Source organism: Sander vitreus, chromosome 13 (genome assembly GCF_031162955.1).
Source record: "Sander vitreus isolate 19-12246 chromosome 13, sanVit1, whole genome shotgun sequence".
In the NCBI taxonomy this organism is placed as follows: Eukaryota; Metazoa; Chordata; class Actinopteri; order Perciformes; family Percidae; genus Sander; species Sander vitreus.
The window spans coordinates 30,098,803-30,120,242 of NC_135867.1; the positions used below are offsets into that span (position 1 = coordinate 30,098,803).

Genomic DNA, 21,440 nt, shown 5'->3' on the forward strand with positions numbered 1-21,440 from the left:
ATGTCTATCAGGTAATGCTCGTCTGCCTTAACAACGGTGTCTACACATTTTTATAACTGCTTATAATAGTTCTACTGGCTGAAACATGACAAGGAATTTATCAGAAGAACTTCGTAATATAGAAAAACACTTTTTATGTCAGTTAAAAAAACAAACATCAGTGTCTGAAGCAATTAGAATGCCATTTGTAATTTTCGTCATGACCGAAAGAACAAGATCCAGGGTACAAGCGGCCGAAATGGGTTTCCTCAGGAGGGTAGCTGGCGTCTCCCTTAGAGATAGGGTGAGAAGCTCAGTAATCCGTGAGGAGCTCGGAGTAGAGCCGCTGCTCCTTTGCGTCGAAAGGAGCCAGTTGAGGTGGTTCGGGCATCTGGTAAGGATGCCCCCTGGGCGCCTCCCTAGGGAGGTGTTCCAGGCATGTCCAGCTGGGAGGAGGCCTCGGGGGAGACCCAGGACTAGGTGGAGGGATTATATCTCTAACCTGGCCTGGGAACACCTCGGGATCCCCCAGTCAGAGCTGGTTAATGTGGCCCGGGAAAGGGAGTTTAGGGTCCCCTGCTGGAGCTGCTACCCCTGCGACCCGACCCCGGATAAGCGGATGAAGATGGATGGATGGATTTGTAATTTTCACCAGTGCCGTCTCTGTGCTATGATGCACTCTAGATCTAACTGACAAATCTCAAATAAACTATTGTTATGTAGACAGTCACACATCTGATTAGCCACTATACCTTTTCAAGGATCTTAGAGAGAAAGGGAAGATTATATATAGGTCTAGTCAGTGTTGGGGAGTAACTACTTACATGTAACGGCTTTACGTAATTTGATTACTGTTACAGTTACTGGCATAAAATGTGTAAGTAAATGACAGTTACCTATGAAAATGTTCATGATTACTTTGCTGGTTACATCTGAATATTTTCTGTAAAGCCCAGTTCAGACCAAAGATTTGCGGCGAGACGAAACCGTTTTAGAGCGTCGCAGGAAAAGTTTTAGCAGTCTGAACCGGCCCGTCTCAAGCCAGCTGGCAGTGTGGCTGCAACTCAGCTGGTCAAGTATCCAGAGGCTGGTTTTAGAAACTAAGGGACTGCAGCTGGTCAAGTCAGCTACAAACTAAAGAAATTAAATGATTTGAGATCATTTTATTTCTATATTACAAACTGTCAGCTCGTGGAAATGGCTGGTAGAGTTTTAGATGGAGGTTCAATGCCTCATTGGTGTGAACTGGCAGGTTACAGATGGTGCAATGCAAGTAGCTGCAAGTTTTAACTAGTGTCATTGCAAATTGTTGGTCTAACTTGGGCTTACAAAGCTAGGCTATACGTTAAAGAATATAAATTTTGTAGCTTTGCATGTTTTTAATGTGCACATATGTCCTATATTCAAGTGATGAAGGAGTTTGAGAAAGTCAGTGTTGAGTACTGCTGTAAGGTTTTGAAAATTGTTTAAGAGTAACTTGTATGAACTTGGCAGCACCCGTATCCCAACATTGATTTCGGCATTCAACGAGGGGCATGTTTCTCAAAGACCCCGCTGTGAACTGGAGCTCTCTCAGACTGGTCTCGTAAATAATAGGCTTTTATTTCCTCATTTGTTTAAATATCACATGTATACCTACATAATTTTCTTTTTCTGACAAAATAAATATTTTACAAGTTGAGTGTCAGTCTGTATGGTAAATTCATTAAACAGTTCTACATAAAGTGATAACATGCTGTATCATGTTATTTAGACTTATTTATAGATTTATAATTTGTATTGCTAATTTCCATCTGTTGTCCCTGGGCATATACAGTGCACTACAATCATATACATATGACAATTCCACATAACACTAATAGGGACACCTAGGACAGTGCATATCCATTCATTGAAACTGACTAAAACTAATACAGTAATATTAGTTTTGAATAAATAAGGGGTGTTTGAGCTAAACCATAACCACAAAAATAAAAAAAGAAATGTTTTCATTATTATTGTAATAGTGGTAACTTTATGAGGTTTTCTTGACCGGAGTTAGTTTAATTATAAAGTGGTTATATTGTGGTTTTTATTTCTAGCTGTTATTGTGGAGCACTGCAGGCAGCCTCTGTGCTGGGGGGTGTTGAGCAATAACATAAAGAACACATCATCTCAAACTGTTAACAGCTGTTTCTGTGCTTGTGAACTTGCGAGTGTTATGTCTCGTCAAGTATGTAAGTTTAGTTTCTCATGTCTCGTCTCGTTCTGCACTTCCTGTTTTATTTTGTATTCACCTTTTCCCTCTCGTTTCAGACCCTGACTTCCTCCCTTTGTGTGAATTTCCCGCCATTGTGATTGTCTACCCCACCCCTGATTGGTTTCATAAATAGTCCTTGTCTCCCTTTGTCTTGTGCCAGTTTGTCTTGTTCAATCTGAATCAGTCTCGTCCAACGTTCCAGCCAGGTTTCCATGTTATCAGGTTTTGTTTGTTATTTTGTGATCCTCCAAGTGAGCGTTTTTCTTTGTTTGAACATTGATCCTCATTGTGAGTGTTGTTTTTTAAAAACATTTTTTTTAACTCTACCCAGTAAACTACTTTTGTTATACCTACTATTGTTTGAGAATCGTGCATTTGAGTCCACCAGTCTCATGTCTGAGGTCGTTACAGCAAGTTAATTCTTCCAAGAAAAACCAGCAAGAACGTTGTCCCCAAGAACACAAGTCAGTTCTTTGCATTCTTGAGATTGAGAAACAGCCTGAGTCTCTGTACCATCATTGCAGCTGGGGAATGACTGTAACAGCACTATAGCTGCACTTTCTTCCTATATATAGTATAGCTGTGACATCACAGGGTATGGAAGTCCTTATAACTCATTTAAAGGTACAGTTTCTGAATACAGGCTGGGCATTTCTCTCTGATTGAGCGCTATGATACCTTCACAGTTGACCTGCCTTATAATCAACAAAGACATGGAAATCTTTAACAATTTTTAACAATATGGGTCCTTTAAGTAGCCTAATTTGGATAGGGGTCTTCAACGTTTTTAAGCCAAGGACCCCTTAGTTGCATATTAAACTGGGTCTACAATAAAGTGTAGGGCGGTCTATAGCCTTTATTCATACCTTTGTTAGTGCATAGAATTCTAAGCTATTAAAATAATAATTGTTCAAATCATGTTTTAATAGTAAACATGTGGCACAGTGAATCCTTAGAATGAACTGGATCTGTGAAAGGCTATCATAGTGACTACCTTACCTATAGGCCAGTAAGCCTATCATCAATAGAGATTTATATTTGCTAATAATATGTTGGATTCATGCTAAGACGTTTTCATTTTTTTCAAGACTGTATCCTGATGCACATCTTTGGGCCCTATTTTAACGATCTAAGCACACGGCATGAAGCGCATGGCACAGGTTAGGGCATGTCCAAATCCACTTTTGCTAGTTTAACGGTGGAAAAATGGGTCTATGTGCCAGGCGCATGGTTCAAAAGGGTTGTACTTAGTGTCTTAATTAATTCATAGGTGTGTTTTGGGCGTAACATGCAATAAACCAATCAGAGTGTTATCTCCCATTCCCTTTAAAAGCCAGGCGCGTTTGTACCTTGGCGCATTGCTATTATGATGGCGGATTTGCACCGTAATATTTTTATTTGTAATCTTTTGCATGTTTGTGTGCTGCTGCAAGCATATGTATATATATGTATGTGTATGTGTGTAACAAGCATAGTGTGTGCACGCTGTGCACGAGCCTAGGTGTATTTTACTAATGTGCTATTAAAATAACAATGAAATGCTGCGCTATTGACTTTAGACTAGGTTTTTGTTGGTCAATGGCGCGATCACTTTCCACTGACTCAAGATAGCAATACACCAAGAATGCGGGGGGACTTCGCGTCTGGTGCTGGAACCAGCGGCGGGGCCAAGGCTGGGGGACCCTGCAGCTGTGGACTAGCGGTATCTGGGCTACTGTACCAAGTTTGACTTGAGGACACTGTATGTAAGTTTTGGAGCCAAGCTTTAAAGGAACATTTAACCAGACTAAAAGAACATGATGGATGCTGACTGTTCAGCTTAGACTCTGTTTGTTACTCCAACTAGATTGGTGTGTTTTTCACATAGCTTATTTCAGAATTTTGAAAGCCGTTCATGTTTAGCATAAGAAGTTCATCAGACCTGTTTCAACGTACCTGTGACTTCAGACAGGAGGGGTAATTGTGGGCTGGAGTTAATGTGTGCTGCGTATCTTACAGATAGGGGATGGGGTCTGCGGTCTCAGAGGGTTAGGGAATTTATTTTATTTTTTATGGCAGGATAGCTTATATATATACCACAATAAGGAAAGGAAAATAGCCTTTGTTTCGGTATATGCACCATCTACATTTGACGTAAGCTTTTTCCCATGTCTAACCAATGAATTGCTCTCTCTCAATGAATATTCACTAATTATTGGGGGAGACATGAATACAGTGCTAGATTTCAATCAGGGTAGATCAGGGGGCAACCACACAAAGGCCCAAAAACACACATCAGACATGTTGAGAGCAGTTGTGGAATCCCACCATCTTACAGATATATGGAGGATGCACAATCCTACTAGCAAGGATTATATCTTTTTTTCCGCGTGTCACCTCACCCACTCCTGCATTGATTATATTCTTTGTTCTAGTGAGTTTAAGGCAATGTTCCACACGATAGCAATAGAACCAGCAATTTTGTCTGATCACAATGCGCTGATAACCACATTCCATTGTGATATGTTAGGAGAAAGGCAATTTAATAACTCCCTTCTCCAGAACACAGCTTTTGATGGAGAGTTTAGAGCCAAACTGGCTGAGTTTACTGCAATCCATACTGACTCAGTTTCGGGCCCGGCGTACATTTGGCAAGCAACTAAAGGATTTATTAGAGATTTCACATCTTCCTTTGAGGTCAATTTGAAGAGAAAAAGAGAGGCAAGGATTGCAGAGTTGGAAGAACGTTGTAAATCTCTACATACTAAATACAAATCTACACATACTCTTTTAGTCACAAGTCGAGCAGAGCTAAATTATTTGCTATGGAGAGCTGAACTTATAATGCACAGAGTGAGGCAAAATTATTATTTCAATGGTTGCAAACCAAGCAAATTGCTGGCTCTGAAATTAAAACAAAGCGAGTCCAGAGCTACAGTCAACAGCATCTGCACAGAAAGAAGAAGTTGAAGAAGTTAAAAAAGGGAAAATGCCGGGGTTGGATGGAATTCCATCAGAACCCCTCCGTGTCTTAGCTAACGACATTGAAACTCTAGCCCGGAGTGCTCCTGCAGTACAGACGGAGCATGCCAGGGACCAGTTCATCCAAGTCATAACCCCCAAGGGGCTGCGCATTCAGACCCAGCTTGCCCATCCCCATTCCATACAAGAGGCTTTGGAGCTGGCTCTAGAAAGGGAGATTGTGGAGGGCGTGACCATGGAAAGTGGCCCTGGAGAGAGTGGTCCTATGTTGAGAGCCGCGGAATGCACTGACATAGTCCAAGTAAAGCCTGCATGGGCGGCTGAAATGACTGAACTGATCCGGGCATGCATTTGCCACAAAGTGCCACACGCCCTCGCCAATGCCCCCTGGTCTGCTGGGGATGCGGACAGCCTGGCCATCTCCTCAGACAGTGCCCCAAGCATTCCAACGACAAGGGAAACGGACCAGGGCCCATATAGATGGTACGGTACGGACCCCTGGCATTATGTCCCATGCCGCATCATCAAGAGAAGGAGGAGCGAAACAGCACAGGCGGGGGAGAGGGGCTCCACTCCCCCCTGAAGCAGACGAGAACACAGAATCCACAATGGTGGTGGGTTGGACTCATGCTGGGAATTTCTACCACGTTCCCGTCACCATATGTGGGGCTTCATGTACTTCCCTTGTGGACACGGGCTCCACAGCGACACTGATGCGGCCAGATGTGGTTCCAGAGGGAATGCAGTTGGAGCAGACTACAGTGCAGCTGAGGACAGTGACTAGTGAGCTGGCCTCTATGCTTGGTACAGGGAGGGTGACGTTGAATGTGGGAGGTCGGCCAGCGGATTTTACAGTGTGGGTGGCGCTGGTGCAGGACCCCTGTATACTGAGGCTGGACTTTTTTAGGTCTGCGTGCTGCATGCTTGTGAGAATGTGTAGGGGAGAACACATTGACCTTCCCCAGGGGCCCCACTGTCAGAATGATACCACCCACACAGTCCTCAAAGCCACACCCCCTGGTCAGGACAGCCGTGGAGACACACTGCTATGACACAAAAAACCCAGAAGAGAGCAACAATCCGCAGTACCCTGCCACTGGTGTCCCATGCCCTCAGCAACGGTCATCCCATCTCTGCACACTCCAGGTCATCTCCCCCAGACCAGTCAACTACGGTGGAGGGGATAGACAGGTTGACAGCAGTAAGAGAGATATGGAGACATAATTGTGACCAATTGGAGCAATGGCAGCAGGAGTAGCTGTGGGAGGTGTTATCTGACTTTACAGACATTTTTGCACTATCAGACAATGAAGTGGGCCTGACACACCTGGTGCAGCACGAACTACACACTGGGGATGCACAGCCCATCAAGACGAGTCCCCGGTGCCTCCCCATGGCTCACCGTGAGCAGACAGAGCGGTGGAAGAGATGCAAAGCGCTGGCATTATCTAACCGTCAGACAGCCCATGGGCCTCGGGAGTGGTGATGGTTTCTTGGTGTCTGGCTCCTCCTGGTTCTTTTCACTCGACCTGCAAAGCAGATACAGGCAGGTGCCACTCAGCCTTGAAGCGAGACAAAAGACTGCCTTCTGTATGGACAGGGGGTTGTGGCAGTTACGGGTACTCAGTTTTGCTCTGTGCAAGGCCCCAGCCACCTTTAAAAGACTCATGGACCGTGTGCTGGCTGGCAACCCCCCGTCATAGATGTCTGGTGTATTTGGATGACATCCTGGCCCATGTGAGCTCCTTCCAAACAGCATGGGAGCTCCTTCCAAACAGCCTTGGAGTTGCTGAGGCAGTAGTGTGTCTGCGGCGGGACTGAAATTACACCCACAAAAGTGCTGCTTCATGAGGAAGGAGGTGGAGTTTTTGGGTCACTGACTGGGGGGAGAAGGCATCAGCACACTGGAAGAGAAAGTGCATGTAATGAGAGACTGGCCCACACCCACTGACCAACAAGAACTGAAGAGCTTCCTTGGCCTGGCCTCATATTACAGGAAGTTTGTGCGAGGTTTCTCCTGCACAGCCGCCCCCCTGTACCACCTGCTGCAGAAGGGCAGGAGATTCACCTGGACGCCACAGTGCCAACAAGCCTTCAACTACCTCCAGAAGCCCTTCAGAAGGGCACTTCGGAGTAGCCAAAACACTCCGCCGGCTTCATCAGGGATTTTACTGGGGGCGGGCCAGACGGGACGTGGAGGACTTTTTCCGCCGCTGCGACCTCTGCGCGGCCTATAAGGGCCCCCCGGACCAGTCCCGCGCACAACTACAGCAACAGGTGGTGGGGGCTCCCATGGAAAGAGTAGCTGTGGATGTCATGGGCCCATTTCCCCGCACGGATGCAGGCATGGACTATTTTACAAAATGGCCTGAGGCGTATGCAATACCAAATCAGGAAGCAGAGACAGTGGTTGACGCTCTGGTAGAGGGCATGTTCAGCAGGTTCGGGGTGGCAGAAACCATCAACAGTGACCAAGGGAGGAATTTTGAATCACAGGTCTTGTGTGAGCGTATGGGCATACATAAGACCCGGACCAGGTTCAACAGGACCCTGGCAAAGCAACTGGCAGTCCTCACCGTGGAGCATCAATGTGACTGGAATGTCCTACAGGTCTGCTGTTCAGGAGTCCACCTCATGCACGCCTGCCCTCCTCATGTTGGGGAGGGAGCTAACGACACCAGTGGAGGTGGCCTTTGGCAAACCCCCTGCCACCCTTGCTGTTCCTCCAGGGAGAGAGTACGCCAGGAGACTCCAGGATCGGATGGAGTCCGCCCACATCTTTGTCCGAGACCAGCAGAAGAAACTGGAACTATGAGATAAGGTCAAAGGGGAGACACTTCCAAGCCAGAGCACTGGTTTGGGTGTACAGCCCACATAGGAAGAAGGGACGATGCCCCAAGTTGGACTGTCATTGGGTGGGGCCTTGTCAGGTAGTGGAGCGGCTGGGTGAAGTAGTGTACCGAGTCCAGCTGCCAGGAAAAAGAAAGGTTGCACTCCACAGAGACAGATTGGCCCCATACAGAGGAGACTCCCTCCCTTCCCAAACGCCTGTGCGGAGGGGCGATGGCAAAATCACTACAATCAGACACACACACACACGAGCCCTGTCAAAGCCCCATTCCCCTTGCACATACTTCCCCAGAGACAGTGACTGACCCCCCTGTTTACACCCCTTCTTCCCCCTTCCCACCACACACACCTTTCGCTACACAGGGGCGTAGCCCCCCCCACCAGGCAGAGGCACCTGCGTCCCCCACTCGTCCATGGCCGCGGAAACAGAGACGTCGGCCGGGTCATCTCAGAGACTTTGTGTAGTCCCGAGGGACAAGGGATGTTGTTGAGGGGGAGCTGTGTAATGAGCTGAGATAATGTGTCCCTGTTATTTTGAGTTCATTAGTTATGCACTAATGTTACCAGCAGAGGTCAATGTGGTTCTATTGAGACCTATTGGGGGGGGAATTGTCTTGCGAGAGGGGGGGACAACCCGAGTTGGGATGTTGTGCGACTGAATGTACAACAGTGACCGGAGTTAAGTGGTGTTCCCTAAATAAATGCACAGAAGTTGCAAGCCAGTCATCGCCTCCTTATTCAACGCTGCAGCACTGGGGTGAGTGTTACAGTATGTTGAGTTTTGAAGACCTGAGAGCTAGTTTTGAGGTCCCCAGGACATCCTTTTACTTTTATATTTGCTTAGGATCAGCCCTAAAATGTTATGGAGTGCCATGGGGAAACAGTCTTGAGGTGCACCCAGTCATTAAATGGTTCTTTGATTTCCCTGTGAGAGGATTAGTGTCCAAGATTTATGCTAAGCTGTATCCATAGGAGAACTCCCAATAGTAAAGAAATGGGAACGAGAGCTGAGCCCTGAGGGGAACACAATTAATTGGGAGGCAGTTTGGGACATTTTCCACTGTTCCAAGAACCCAAATTACCAGTATATTCACTTCAACATATGCCATAGGACATATTGGACTCCTCAGAAGAGATACGTTTCGAAAGCCATTCCCTCTCCCTATTGTATGTTCTGTCAACCTGAACAAACTGGAACTTTACTACATATAGTCTGGGAGTGTGAACAGGTGCATGAGTTCTGGCATAAAATAACAACAATACTATCTGATGTGATAAGATGTCCAATTCCTACTGACCCGATTGTTCTGTTACTTAATGATGACTCTTAATTACACCTGCTCGAGAGACAGAGGAAGATTTAGCTAGCTGGCTCAACTGCAACCAAGAAAATGATAGCTCAACACTGCCCCCCCCCCACCACTCGCTTTGTATAAAACAGTGGTTAGCGTATTTTCTAGACATAGTTATGCTTGAGCTCTCTACAGCAAGGATTAACAAAGCCAAATCATCAACTATCAACCTATGGGAAAGCACAGCAACACAAATATAAGACCTAATGACCTCAGCATCACAAGAACTAGAGGAGAGTGACTAGGCAAGGTGTGATTTCTGTTTGTTTGATTGTTTTGTTTTCCTTGAGACCACAGAGGGTAGGGGGTGGGCAAGGGTTTTTGTTTTTGTGCAGCTTGTGTTTTTCTGTTGTGTGCACCATTTGACACGGACTGTCATACATTGTGGAGTTTGTTCTGTATGTCTGAATGATAAATGGTGCTAATAAAAAATTGTATCTGCATATAAAGAATATAAAGAATGCACCTGAACACACCTCCCTGTAAGACCAGCACGCACATGGGCGCAAAGATGGGTGCAGGTGCATTTGCTATTTAAACGATGCGGGTGCTGGACGTGAAATTGACAACAGCGTTGGTCTTCAACTAACAAAGACACTTGCGTCGGGCTTTACAGGTGCAAGATAGGCCCCCTTTGTCTCCTTCTGGTGAATATCCTGGTTTTGAAGCATGGCTTCATAGAAGCACAGAAGCATTTTAGATGATTCCAGGTCAGTGTTGTTTCCTTCAGGATGTCTGTGTCCTCCTCTGTGGGTGCTCTAAACGAGCAGAGCAGCTGGAGATCCAGTGTCAGGTCGACCGTCTGTCTGTCTGGAAAGATGAAAACAAGCAATAACTTGAGCTTTGGTAAAATAGCACAAAACTAATTGTAAATGTTGAACACTAACTCTGTTTTAGATTGGGGAACAAATCTATTCATTTATATTTATTAATTTATTTTTATTTTTTTAGAGACAAAAGAGACTTTGAGGTACAGACAGCTAAGTCTGGGCTGTTTTCATTGTAATCCATTGTGGAATTGGATAATGTGAAATGTTTTAGGTGGCGACTAATGGCCACACGACCAAAGAGGAAAAGTTACATAGTATGCCTTTAAATGAAGACACTTGCATGTAATTTGTGCGTCTTTTTCCTAGCACCAGTTCACTAGTTTCATTTTTAACGTCAAACTGTTGATCAGTCAGCTCTATGTAGCGCTAGATTGTTTAAGCGCATAACAGCCAATGGCTTTGGTTTCTGCTTCAGCTTGTGACGGCCTTTTACCACTGCCCGGCTTTGAAGGGGATTTAATGGCTAAAGGGAGTCCCCACTCTGTATGTATATGGTTGGCCAGCTCAATGGCTTTGAGAGGGCACAGTGAAGTGCAGGATTGTAAAAGTGAATGACTATCTGCAAGTGACTTAAACATGTTTAAATCAGCCATTTATCCTCATAGTAATCATTCACCCCCTCTGAAAATCAGTTCCTCAGAAAAGTAAGTATTTATTGAGGGACACACAATTTCACTGGTCCCTAAACAAATGAATAAATTAATTAAAATGTCTTTATGCTCCATGAACTCCAGGTCAAACAGTTCTGTGTGTGTATTTCCTGTTGATAAAATGATGCTCTTGCATTGATAATTGATGAACATGACTTAAAACAATGCTCTCCTCTGTCCTTGATTCCTCAGAGCTTGTTCAGGGATGGTAAGAGGGAGAGCACCGTCAGCACACTCTACCTGTCTCCCTCCAACATTGAGTCAGGTCAGCAGATCACCTGTCGAGCTTCAAACAAAGCAGCCCCCAACGGCAAAGATGCTACTGTCACAATCAACATTCAGCGTAAGTAAAAAATCACCCAAACATCAAATTAATTATTTGAAAAGTCTGCAGACTAATAATTGATACTGTACCTTATTATGATAAGAGGATAATGTGGCTACTCTCAAGCACCGTAATAAATCAGTGTCACTCTACAGTATAATCTGCAGGGGAGTGGGGGACAGCACAGGAACACAATGGCACAGAGTCTCACGATTACAGATGTTATGTTCTTAACAGTGTGTATATTTAAATAAATAAAAAGTGTGCTTTGTCCCTGCCTTTTTCTATTTCACTCTCTAACATCATCCAAACACAGAAAATAAGGTGCCTCCATGAATGATTAAATTGATGATATTGTTGGATGACAACTATTTGCAACGTATGGATTTGAAATATTCCTTACATTCCTTACAGCTTATTTACTATATGACTGATAAAGCAGAAAATATTCAGACATGCATTTCTTTTGACAGATCTATTCTTCCTCAACATGCATTATTTTTCTGTTTCAGTTTTGCAATCCAAAAGAGACCTTTTGTCATAAAAAACAATACCATCACCATTTTCCCCTTCACTTGTGTGGTTGGACGGCATTGAACTATAGCCAGTCCATCCAGAAAAACACGATTATGCTATAGCATAATTCAATGCATAATCAGCCAAAGTCCACATATTTATGCGGGGCTGCATTTTTTCAAATACGCTGCACTTTCGCCGCATAAATTGCCGATTTCCGTACAAAATATGCGGGGCTTGCATGTTTTCATAATCCCTGCATTTTCATTGCAAAAAAGTCACATATGTCTTAGCAGAAAGTTGAAAAATGTTGCGTTTACTTCACACAAGAGCAGCCGTTTTCCCCTGTTGCCATGGGAACGTTATGAAGTACGACGTGAACATCATCGAAAAGCTGCAAACCCCGCGATGAAGCCATGATGAAACCGCAATTTTTGCAAGTTCCCGCAATTTCATTGCATAAAATTGCATAAATATCCGGCATATTCCATCGCATTTTTTAAGAAAACGTGCCGCATAATCAAGGATTCTGACAATCACAAAAAAAGCTCCCTAGCATCCACTGACGGTGCTCCAAACACCTCCAGAGTCACTGGAACGTTCCTATCTTCAGGAAACAGCCAATCCAATCTGCCTCGACTGCAAAGTGAGGATTAATGACACTGCCGTTAGTGTTTTATACCAGGCTGAATCATTGCCAGTGCAGTGTTCGAGCCAAGCGCTTAAACCTGCAGTCTGTGGTCCATTTAAAAAGTGCATACTGTACAGCTGTGAGGTGAGGGTGTGCACTGTGTGAGATGTTTAAACACAATGAAGCAATTCAGCAACTTTGTAAAGGCAGCCATGAGCTCCGCGGTTTGTCAGTCGGGGGTAGGAGAGGAAGGTGACAGGTGTTGGATGAATAAGTGATTATGGCGCTGTAAAGGTGGAAAGGCTTCGGAGACTCCTGGAGGTCTTTGAAAGCACAGCTCTGTGCGCTATGGCTGTTGTACACAAACCAAGCAGCCAACAGTTTGCAGGGCTGTGGTAGAGATGCATGGCCAAAAGAAAAGGAGAAGACAGCTACTTTTAAACATTATTAAAGACTTGGATATCAACAGGTTTTTGGATATGAGCCGACCTTTTCAAGAAGTTGGTTCAAGGAATTAAAGGCTGTGTTTGCCACCGGTGGAAAACTTTGATAATTAGGGCCTGAGCGCCGACAGCGGCGAAGGCCCTATTGAAACTGAAGGAATTATTATTATTACAACAAATTAATTGCCTTTTTGAGCCCCCCTACAATGTTAAATAAATTGAGCCCCTGCAGTACGTTTAACATACACTCACGAAACTTGGTACACATATCATGTCAAGACGTATAAAAAAGCTCATTGGAGCCATACCCTAAACCCAACAGGAAGTCCACCATTTTTAATTGAAAGTTCAAAATTAGTGCGATTTTGGCCATTTCCACGTCGTACTTTAATGAACTCCTCCTAGAGATTTGATCCGATCAACTTCAAATTTGGTCTATGCCATCTAAAGACGTTAAAAATGAAAAGTTATTAAAAGAAAAACTTTTTGTCATAGGGCATGGCCGTGGTGGGGCAGCCATTTTGTGCGTTTCGCCATCGAAACAGGAAGTGAGTGTAACTTGAGTTTACGTTGTCCAATTGGCTCGAAACGTTTCAGGATTCATAAGACTCTAACTCTGAGGACATTTACCAGACAAAATTGACTCAAAGTCATAGCGCCCCCTAGTGGCAACAGGAAGTAGGCCTAAAAGTCAAGGTGCTACACTTTAACAAACTTCTCCTAGAGATTTCAAATTTGGTCTGTACCATCTAAACACCTTACAGATGAAAAGTTATTAAAATAAAAACTTTTCGTCAAACGGTGTGGGCGTGACGTGGCGACCATTTTGAGTGTTTAGTGATGAACGAGAAAGTGGCTGTAACTACAGTGTACATTGTCATATCTGCTTGAAATTTCCCACAATCAACAAGAGTCCAGGCCTGAGGACATATACAGGTCAATATTGAGTTTTGGTCATAGCGCCCCCCGCTGGCAACAGGAAATCAGCCTTATATGACAAACATCATCCAATTTACATACACAAACGTATAATGTGTGGTCTACATGTGATACACAGCTTAGTCGGAATAAGGGCAAAAATCCACAATATTATGTGTATGTAAATGTATCCATTGTTGTATGGACTGGCTTAGGTTAAACCCTCTGTGAAATATGAACAAATAATGTACATACAGAGAATGAATGCTAAAGAACTTTCTTTTATTATCTAATACTAATACTAAAAACACATCAATAAACTACTAAGTAGATTTTTTTCAGGGCTAAGTGAGATGGGATCGGAACGTGCACTCACCTTTTTGCTGATTATTGCAGCATTTTAAGCATCGGAGGTGTGTATCGGTATCAGAACAACTCTGGTCTGTGGCCATGTTAGCTCAGTTGGTAGAGCGTGCACACATGTATAGAGGTTTGGTCCTCAATGCAGCGGCCGCGGGTTTGACTCCAACCTGCGGCCCTTTGCTGAATGTCATTCCCCCTCTCTCTCCCCTTTCATGTCTTCATCTGTCCTGTGAAAATAAGGCCTAAAAATGCCCAAAAAAATAATCTTAAAAAAATGAACAACTCTGGTCTGGGGCTCTGGTTCCCAGGCAGGACGACCCCTGGTCACCTGGGCTTTAACTGGGGATCAGCATAGTCTTTATTACAGCTCCCACCAGCTTCTAATGTGATCTTGACTTTGATATTTGTGCTACCGACCAGACATGCTGGACAAACTCAAAGAAGCAGCTCCTGCATTGTGGGCACAAACACCACTGATATTTTTCATCTTGAGTATAAAACCTGACGTTCCACGAGGTGTTGCAGTAGTGTGCATATGTTTACAGTATAAAAAGCAGAGGAGAAGTCCATAAATGAAATACTGTGATGAGTCCAGCTGTCTGGTCACAGTGTCCAAAAGAGTCAGAGTTGCATCCTCCACTCCACGTTTCCCTTATAAGCAAACTGAAGTGGGTCAAGTCTTCCTATCGTCATGCTGGAGAGGTGGTCACCTACAACTCTTTCATTGCATTTGCACAGTACCGATATTAGGGCAACTGGCCTAAAATCCTTATTAATTAATTAATAATTAATTAAAATTTGCAGACGACGCCACTGTCATTGGGCTCATCCAGAATGGTGACGAGTCTGCGTATCGGCAAGAGGTTGATAAGTTGGTGCTCTGGTGCAGTCAACACAACATAGAGCTAAACACTCTAAAGACTGTGGAGATGGTGGTGGACTTTAGGATGCACCCCACAGTGCAGCCCCTCACAATATCCAACAGCCCAGTGTCAAATGTGGACTCATTCAAGTTTCTGGGCTCCATCATTTCCCAGGATCTGAAGTGGGAGTCCAACATCACCACCATCCTTAAAAAGGCTCAGCAGAGGATATAATTCCTGCGGCAACTGCGGAAACATGGCCTACCACAAGAGCTGTTGGCCATCTTCTACACTGCTGCCATTGAATCCATCCTCTGCACATCCATCACCGTTTGGTTTGGGGCAGCCACAAAACAGGACAAACAGACGACAACACACAATTCGGACAGCACCCCTGCCCTCCCTCCAGGACTGGTAGGACCAGGAAGCAGGCAGAGAACATCACTAAAGACCCCACACATCCTGCACACACTCTCTTTAACCTACTCCCCTCTGGCAGGCGCTACAGATCCCTGTGCATAAAAACAACCAGACATAAGAACAGCTTCTTTCCCACTGCCATCACTCTACTGAACTGCGGATATTGATCCCCACTTTGGCAACTCACCCACTTCTCAACACATTACATACTTATCATCACAATATGCATCTTGCACACTACTTTTCACTATTACTTTTTGCACTTTACATTACTTGTCTTGATATTATGTTTTATTTGTATATTTGTATTTTTGTATATTATGTTGACATGTGCCTATATGTCAACATAAAATACAAAATGATGTTGACATATAGGCACGTGTGCTCTATTGCAGCAAAGGGCTGGCAGAGGTCCAGAAGTCTTTAGACATTCACTCTGTTCCCTCTATCTGGAAAAACTGTACTGTATTCCCGTACCTAAAAAAGCAAGCTGCAAAGAGAAAAATGACTACCGTCTTGTAGCACTTATGTCACTGGTGATGAAGTTTTTTGAGAAAATTATCATACAGTTCTTGAAAACAGAGGTCAGTTGTCTTTTAGATCCCTTTCAGTTTGCATATAAGATTATCAGAAACACAGATGATGCCATCATTGCTGTGACACATAGTATTAACAGACATTTAGAAGATTCTACCTCATACGCTCCTATTCGTTGATTTTAGCTCAGCTTTTAATATGCTGCAGTCACATCTGTTAATTAAGAGGCTGAATGATTTTAAAGTACACCCCCTTATTATCAAATGGTACCATTTGTTCTGAACCAATCGTAGACAGCAGGTCAGCGTTAATGGGACTCTATCTGAACCTAAAAGTTTAAGCACAGGAGCCCTCCAGGGCTGTGTCAGCTCACCTATCCTTTAAAGTTTTTATCCAAATAATCATGTCATTACATTTTCTGATGACACTGCAATTTTATCTCTGCTGAAAAAGAACTGTGACCCATCTGATTATTTTATGGAAATCCAAAGGTTTGTGAGTTGGTGTGACAATAACCACCTTGTTCTAAATGTTTGACTGAAGACTGAAGAGATGGTGTTTGACCCTCGGGGAGTCGGTGACCACAGGCCTGTGGTCATCCACAACCAAACCATCACTCAGGCCCACTCATATAAATATCTTGACGAGTCACTAACCTGGAGCACACATGTTGACAGTCTCTGCTGCAGACTGCAGCAAAGGATGCATTTCTTATTCCTCATTTTCACCGGTTGCGGAACGGCTCCGCTGCGGAACGGCTCCGTGCTCTGCCGTCCGTCAATACCCAGCAGGTCCGGATTTGTTGCAGTACAGCTGTGGCCATGACTGACAGCTGAAGTCACGAGGACCCACTAGATCTCGCAAATGTAGGTAGAATAGAACCACAAAACCAACAGTTTGTTTCCATCCAGAGGAGTAGAGGGGAAACAACTCTGTACTGTGTTTTCAAGGTGTAGTGCAGGGAAATATGATCCGCCGTGTGCACGGTGTATTTTATTTTGAGTCGGAACCAAGCCGTTCTGCAGTCAGTGGAAATACACACATTGACTTTAATGGAAACCTATTGACTCCTCAGCCATTCCGCAACCGGTGGAAATTGGGGGTTACAGTCAGGTCCATAAATATTGGGACATCGACACAATTCTAATCTTTTTGGCTCTATACACCACCACAATGGAGTTGAAATGAAACGAACAAGATGTGCTTTAACTGCAGACTTTCAGCTTTTTCTAAGGGACCAAAAGTAATGGGACAATTGGCTGCTCAGCTGTTCCATGGCCAGGTGTGTGTTATTCCCTCATTATCCCATTTACAAGGAGCAGATAAAAGGTCCAGAGTTGATTTCAAGTGTGCTATTTGCATTTGGAATCTGTTGCTGTCAACTCTCAATATGAGATCCAAAGAGCTGTCACTATCAGTGAAGCAACCCATCATTAGGCTGAAAAATCTAAACAAACTCATCAGAGAGATAGCAAAAACATTAGGTGTGGCCAAATCAACTGTTTGGAACATTCTTAAAAAGAAAGAACGCACCGGTGAGCTCAGCAACACCAAAAGACCCGGAAGACCACGGAAAACAACTGTGGTGGATGACCGAAGAATACTTTCCCTGGTGAAGAAAACACCCTTCACAACAGTTGGCCAGATCAAGAACACTCTCCAGGAGGTAGGTGTATGTGTGTCAAAGTCAACAATCAAGAGAAGACTTCACCAGAGTGAATACGGAGGGTTCACTACAAGATGTAAACCATTGGTGAGCCTCAAAAACAGGAAGGCCAGATTAGAGTTTGCCAAACAACATCTAAAAAAGCCTTCACATTTCTGGAACAACATCCTATGGACAGATGAGACAAAGATCAACTTGTACCAGAGTGATGGGAAGAGAAGAGTATGGAGAAGGAAAGGAACTGCTCATGATCCAAAGCATACCACCTCATCAGTGAAGTATGGTGGTGGTAGTGTCATGGCGTGGGAATGTATGGCTGCCAATGGAACTGGTTCTCTTGTATTTATTGATGATGTGACTGCTGACAAAAGCAGCAGGATGAATTCTGAAGTGTTTCGGGCAATATTATCTGCTCATATTCAGCCAAATGCTTCAGAACTCATTGGACGGCGCTTCACAGTGCAGATGGACAATGACCCGAAGCATACTGCGAAAGCAACCAAAGAGTTTTTTTAAGGGAAATAAGTGGAATGTTATGTTATAATGTTATGTTGTAATTGTTGTACTTGTGATCTCTCTTTTTTTAATTTATTTATTTATTTTGAGTAATGTTTAACTAATGCATTGCATAACACCATGTTGGGTTTTATAGACCATCAGGACCATAGTACGGTCTGTGGTATGGTATTGTACAGCATTTGTTGTTTGTACATGCTGTCTGTGTTTCTTTGTTTTTACAAAGTGTTTTTACAAGTGCCCAAGACAAATTTCCCACGATGTGGGACTATAAGGTTAATCTTGATCTTGATATGCATATTGTTGTCTCTATTGTACAGTATGTTACTTCTACATGTCTATTTGTTGAATGTATAGAGAGTTAACACCTACCAAAGTCAAATTCCTTGTGTATGTAAGTATACTTGGCCAATAAAACTTATTCTGATCTGAAGAGCTTGGTGAAGACCCCACTTAGCTGGGTGGAGCAGTCTTTAAGCACTCTGCCCCTAAACCAGTCAGGGCCAGGGAATTTGTGTGGGTTCACTCGGCTTAGGACAGAGGCCACTAGTTTCTCATCTATGATGAGAGCCTGGTGGACTAGACTGGGGCTGGGGAGACTCCAGTTGGCTGGTTGTGCTGCTCAGCAAGGGAGGCATGGTCTTGGCAGTTGATCAGTGCAGGTTTGGGGGTTCTCCCCATCATTGTGTTCAACCACGGCCATGCCTCCTTAGCATTTCCAGATGTGAGTTTTTGTTACACTTTGTCCTTGTAGTGGATTTTGGCCATCTTAGCCTTCCTTCTGAACTCCCTCACCCTGAGAGTATCGCCTTCTAAAAGAGCCTTTTTTTTTCTTCTTAGAACCAGGCATATTTTCATGTCCCACTGTTTATTGTTTGGATGTAGTATTACATGTTTAGTAGGAGTTACAATGTCCTCACAGAATGAGATGTAGCGGGTTACATAAAATCATTAAATTAAAATCATTCCCACAATCGTTAATAAAACAAGTCCTTATCAGTCAATTTGAAACATCCCCTCAATATTCTCTTCATTCCAAACATGAATTGTTTTTTAACTGGTACTCCCCTTTTCAGTTGTGACCTGTACTTTGGCAGCAACAGAATAACTTTGTGGTCAGAACAACCAATAGGAGGACGGGGTTTTGAGATATATGCATTTGGGATGTTGCCATAGCATAAGTCCAGTATGTTGTGCATTCTAGTTGGGACTGTAATATATTGCTCCAGGTTGGGTAGATTTGTGGTGACGTCCCCCAGTAGAAATACTGGTTGCTAGCCAGTTTGATTGAAAGCTCTGATGTAGCTGTCTGCTTTGTGCTCAGAACAAGTGTAAGAGCAGGACCTGGTACATATATTAAAATCAAAGTGATCTGGGAGAAGGTAGGGTTAGGGTAGGGGCGATGGCAGGTAGAGGTAGTCGGCTGCCACCTTTCGTCAGTCTGTTACAAATACTTCCTCTAGTCCCTCTTTTACTCCGTATTCGCCCTTCCTTGTTGCCACGGATTAACTCTCACGGTATCTGGTTTGTGAGTAGGGGTACCTGCGATGGCTCCAACAGATGGTTCAGGGAGTAGGCAAGCCTGCCTGGCTTGGCGACGAATTGAGTTGCCGGTCCTGAGAATAGTCTGTTTACACCACATAAACTCACGATCGCAAGCTACATGCAAGCAAGATTCAACACTGTTGTTTTTAACATTTTGACAACGTGAAAACACACACGATGAAACACAACAAAACGCCAAAAATACCCACAAATCCTAAGCCGTGTCGGGAGTCGCTCTGACGTGCAGCACCCGAGATAGTCTCAGATAGTTGAGACTGAGAGACTTGAGTACAGCAGATACAAAGAAAATCAAACAAATTGAAGTGAAACATTTAAATTCATAAAATTCTCTGTAATTAATTTAATTTATAAAAAGGTACAAAGTAAGTCTTCCCAAGTTCAGTATTTACCCGAGTGGTAACTAGAATTTCACCTCTGTATGTTTGGTGTAGGCCAGGCCTATCTGAAATTATCTTTAGATTGTAATACATTTGTTTCCCAATTATGATGTGGTGACAAACAACATTAATGGCTGGATTATGTTCAGAGCCAATGTGTTTGTTTTTTAAGGGGTTTGAAAAGCTCATACAATCCAGGATAGTAGAACAAATGCTCTGGGTTTTTTGCATTTGTTTAAACCAATCAATCTTGTGTATCTGTAAAATAGTCCCGGGAAGGGACTTGTTTTGGTGTAACATTTGCACAACCCAAAATAAAACGCCACATACAATATTAAATGAAGTTAACTGTTGACACAATACAGTAACGAGAGCTATTTAAATTAGCTAATACATGGTTAAACCTCATTGGCTCTAACCAGTGTATCTCCGTGTGCACTTCATACACAGCAATCCCACCAATCAGTCCCAAAACTTCCCAGTTAGAGAGGAAATGCCCTAAACATATTCTTTGTAAATCTTTACAATCATTCCCTCAAAGAACCGCGCAAGCCTGCCTTGTTGCACAATCCCCAATTTCTTGTTCTATTGTTGTTTCCCGAAACAAACGGAATTTTGCAAGGCGAGGGACATCTGGTGGAACAGGATGTTCCTGCAATTATCCTGGAAATGAACCGTCGTCGATCAATGCCTATGGCTAGAAATGGCGATATGTGTAAACCGAGCTCTGGATATCCTGCTCTACCTTTGAGAAAAAGTAAGCTCAGATGGGCGAATCTGGAATCTCCCCCTTATGACGTCATACGGGGAAAGGTTACCTCCCCTTTCTCTGCTTTGCCCGCCCAGAGCATTTGGCTCGCCCATGAGAAAGAGAGAGACATCATGGCTTGCAAACAAGCGAAGCATGGCAGTTGGTCAAGGCCACACCCCCACCCTCCACCTTGCCCTTGCTCTCCTCCTCAATAGCATTTAAAGCTACAAACACAGAAATGGTACATCCTAAGGAAAGCTCATTGTGGGACTGGTGCTAGTGGCTGTAATTCTGCACCAAGGCTGAATTTCTGGAAAGAGACTTCAGATACAGTATTAGGGGACCACTAAGGCCTATATAAAAGCATCCAAATAGCAGCATGTCATAGGATCTTTAATCCTGAGTAAAATGGCGAGAATCAGGTCTGTTATTTTGCAGAGGGCCTTTAATTTCCTGTGGTTCATTTGCTTACAATGAGCTGTAGGAACTAAGAGGCAGACTCTGTCCCTGGGTAATTGTAAAAAAGTAAAAGTTTGAAAGGTAATTGCACTAAGAAAAAAGGTGTGCGCTAAATATGCAGAAGTGATGTGTCCACAATGGTCCCCATGGGCACCAAAAAGACACACATTCTAAAAATGCTAATACACTGCTGTGAAACATCGCCAAAGTAGAGCCACACTCAAGTAT

At 43.8% G+C, this 21,440-nt stretch overlaps 2 protein-coding genes across 2 annotated transcripts in view; one reads left to right on the forward strand and one right to left on the reverse strand.

The window, feature by feature from the left end:
- Positions 1 to 21,440, reverse strand: part of LOC144527451 (uncharacterized) — a 160,608-nt gene that overhangs the window by 54,220 nt on the left and 84,948 nt on the right. The gene's annotated exons all lie outside the window — the stretch shown is intronic.
- The window catches only part of LOC144528158 (kin of IRRE-like protein 3), a 125,347-nt gene that overhangs the window by 26,893 nt on the left and 77,014 nt on the right, over positions 1 to 21,440 (forward strand). Inside the window, exon 7 of the mRNA XM_078266634.1 lies at positions 11,054 to 11,204. Within this exon, the coding sequence (XP_078122760.1) occupies positions 11,054 to 11,204 (151 nt within the window). The remainder of the gene's footprint in view (positions 1 to 11,053; positions 11,205 to 21,440) is intronic.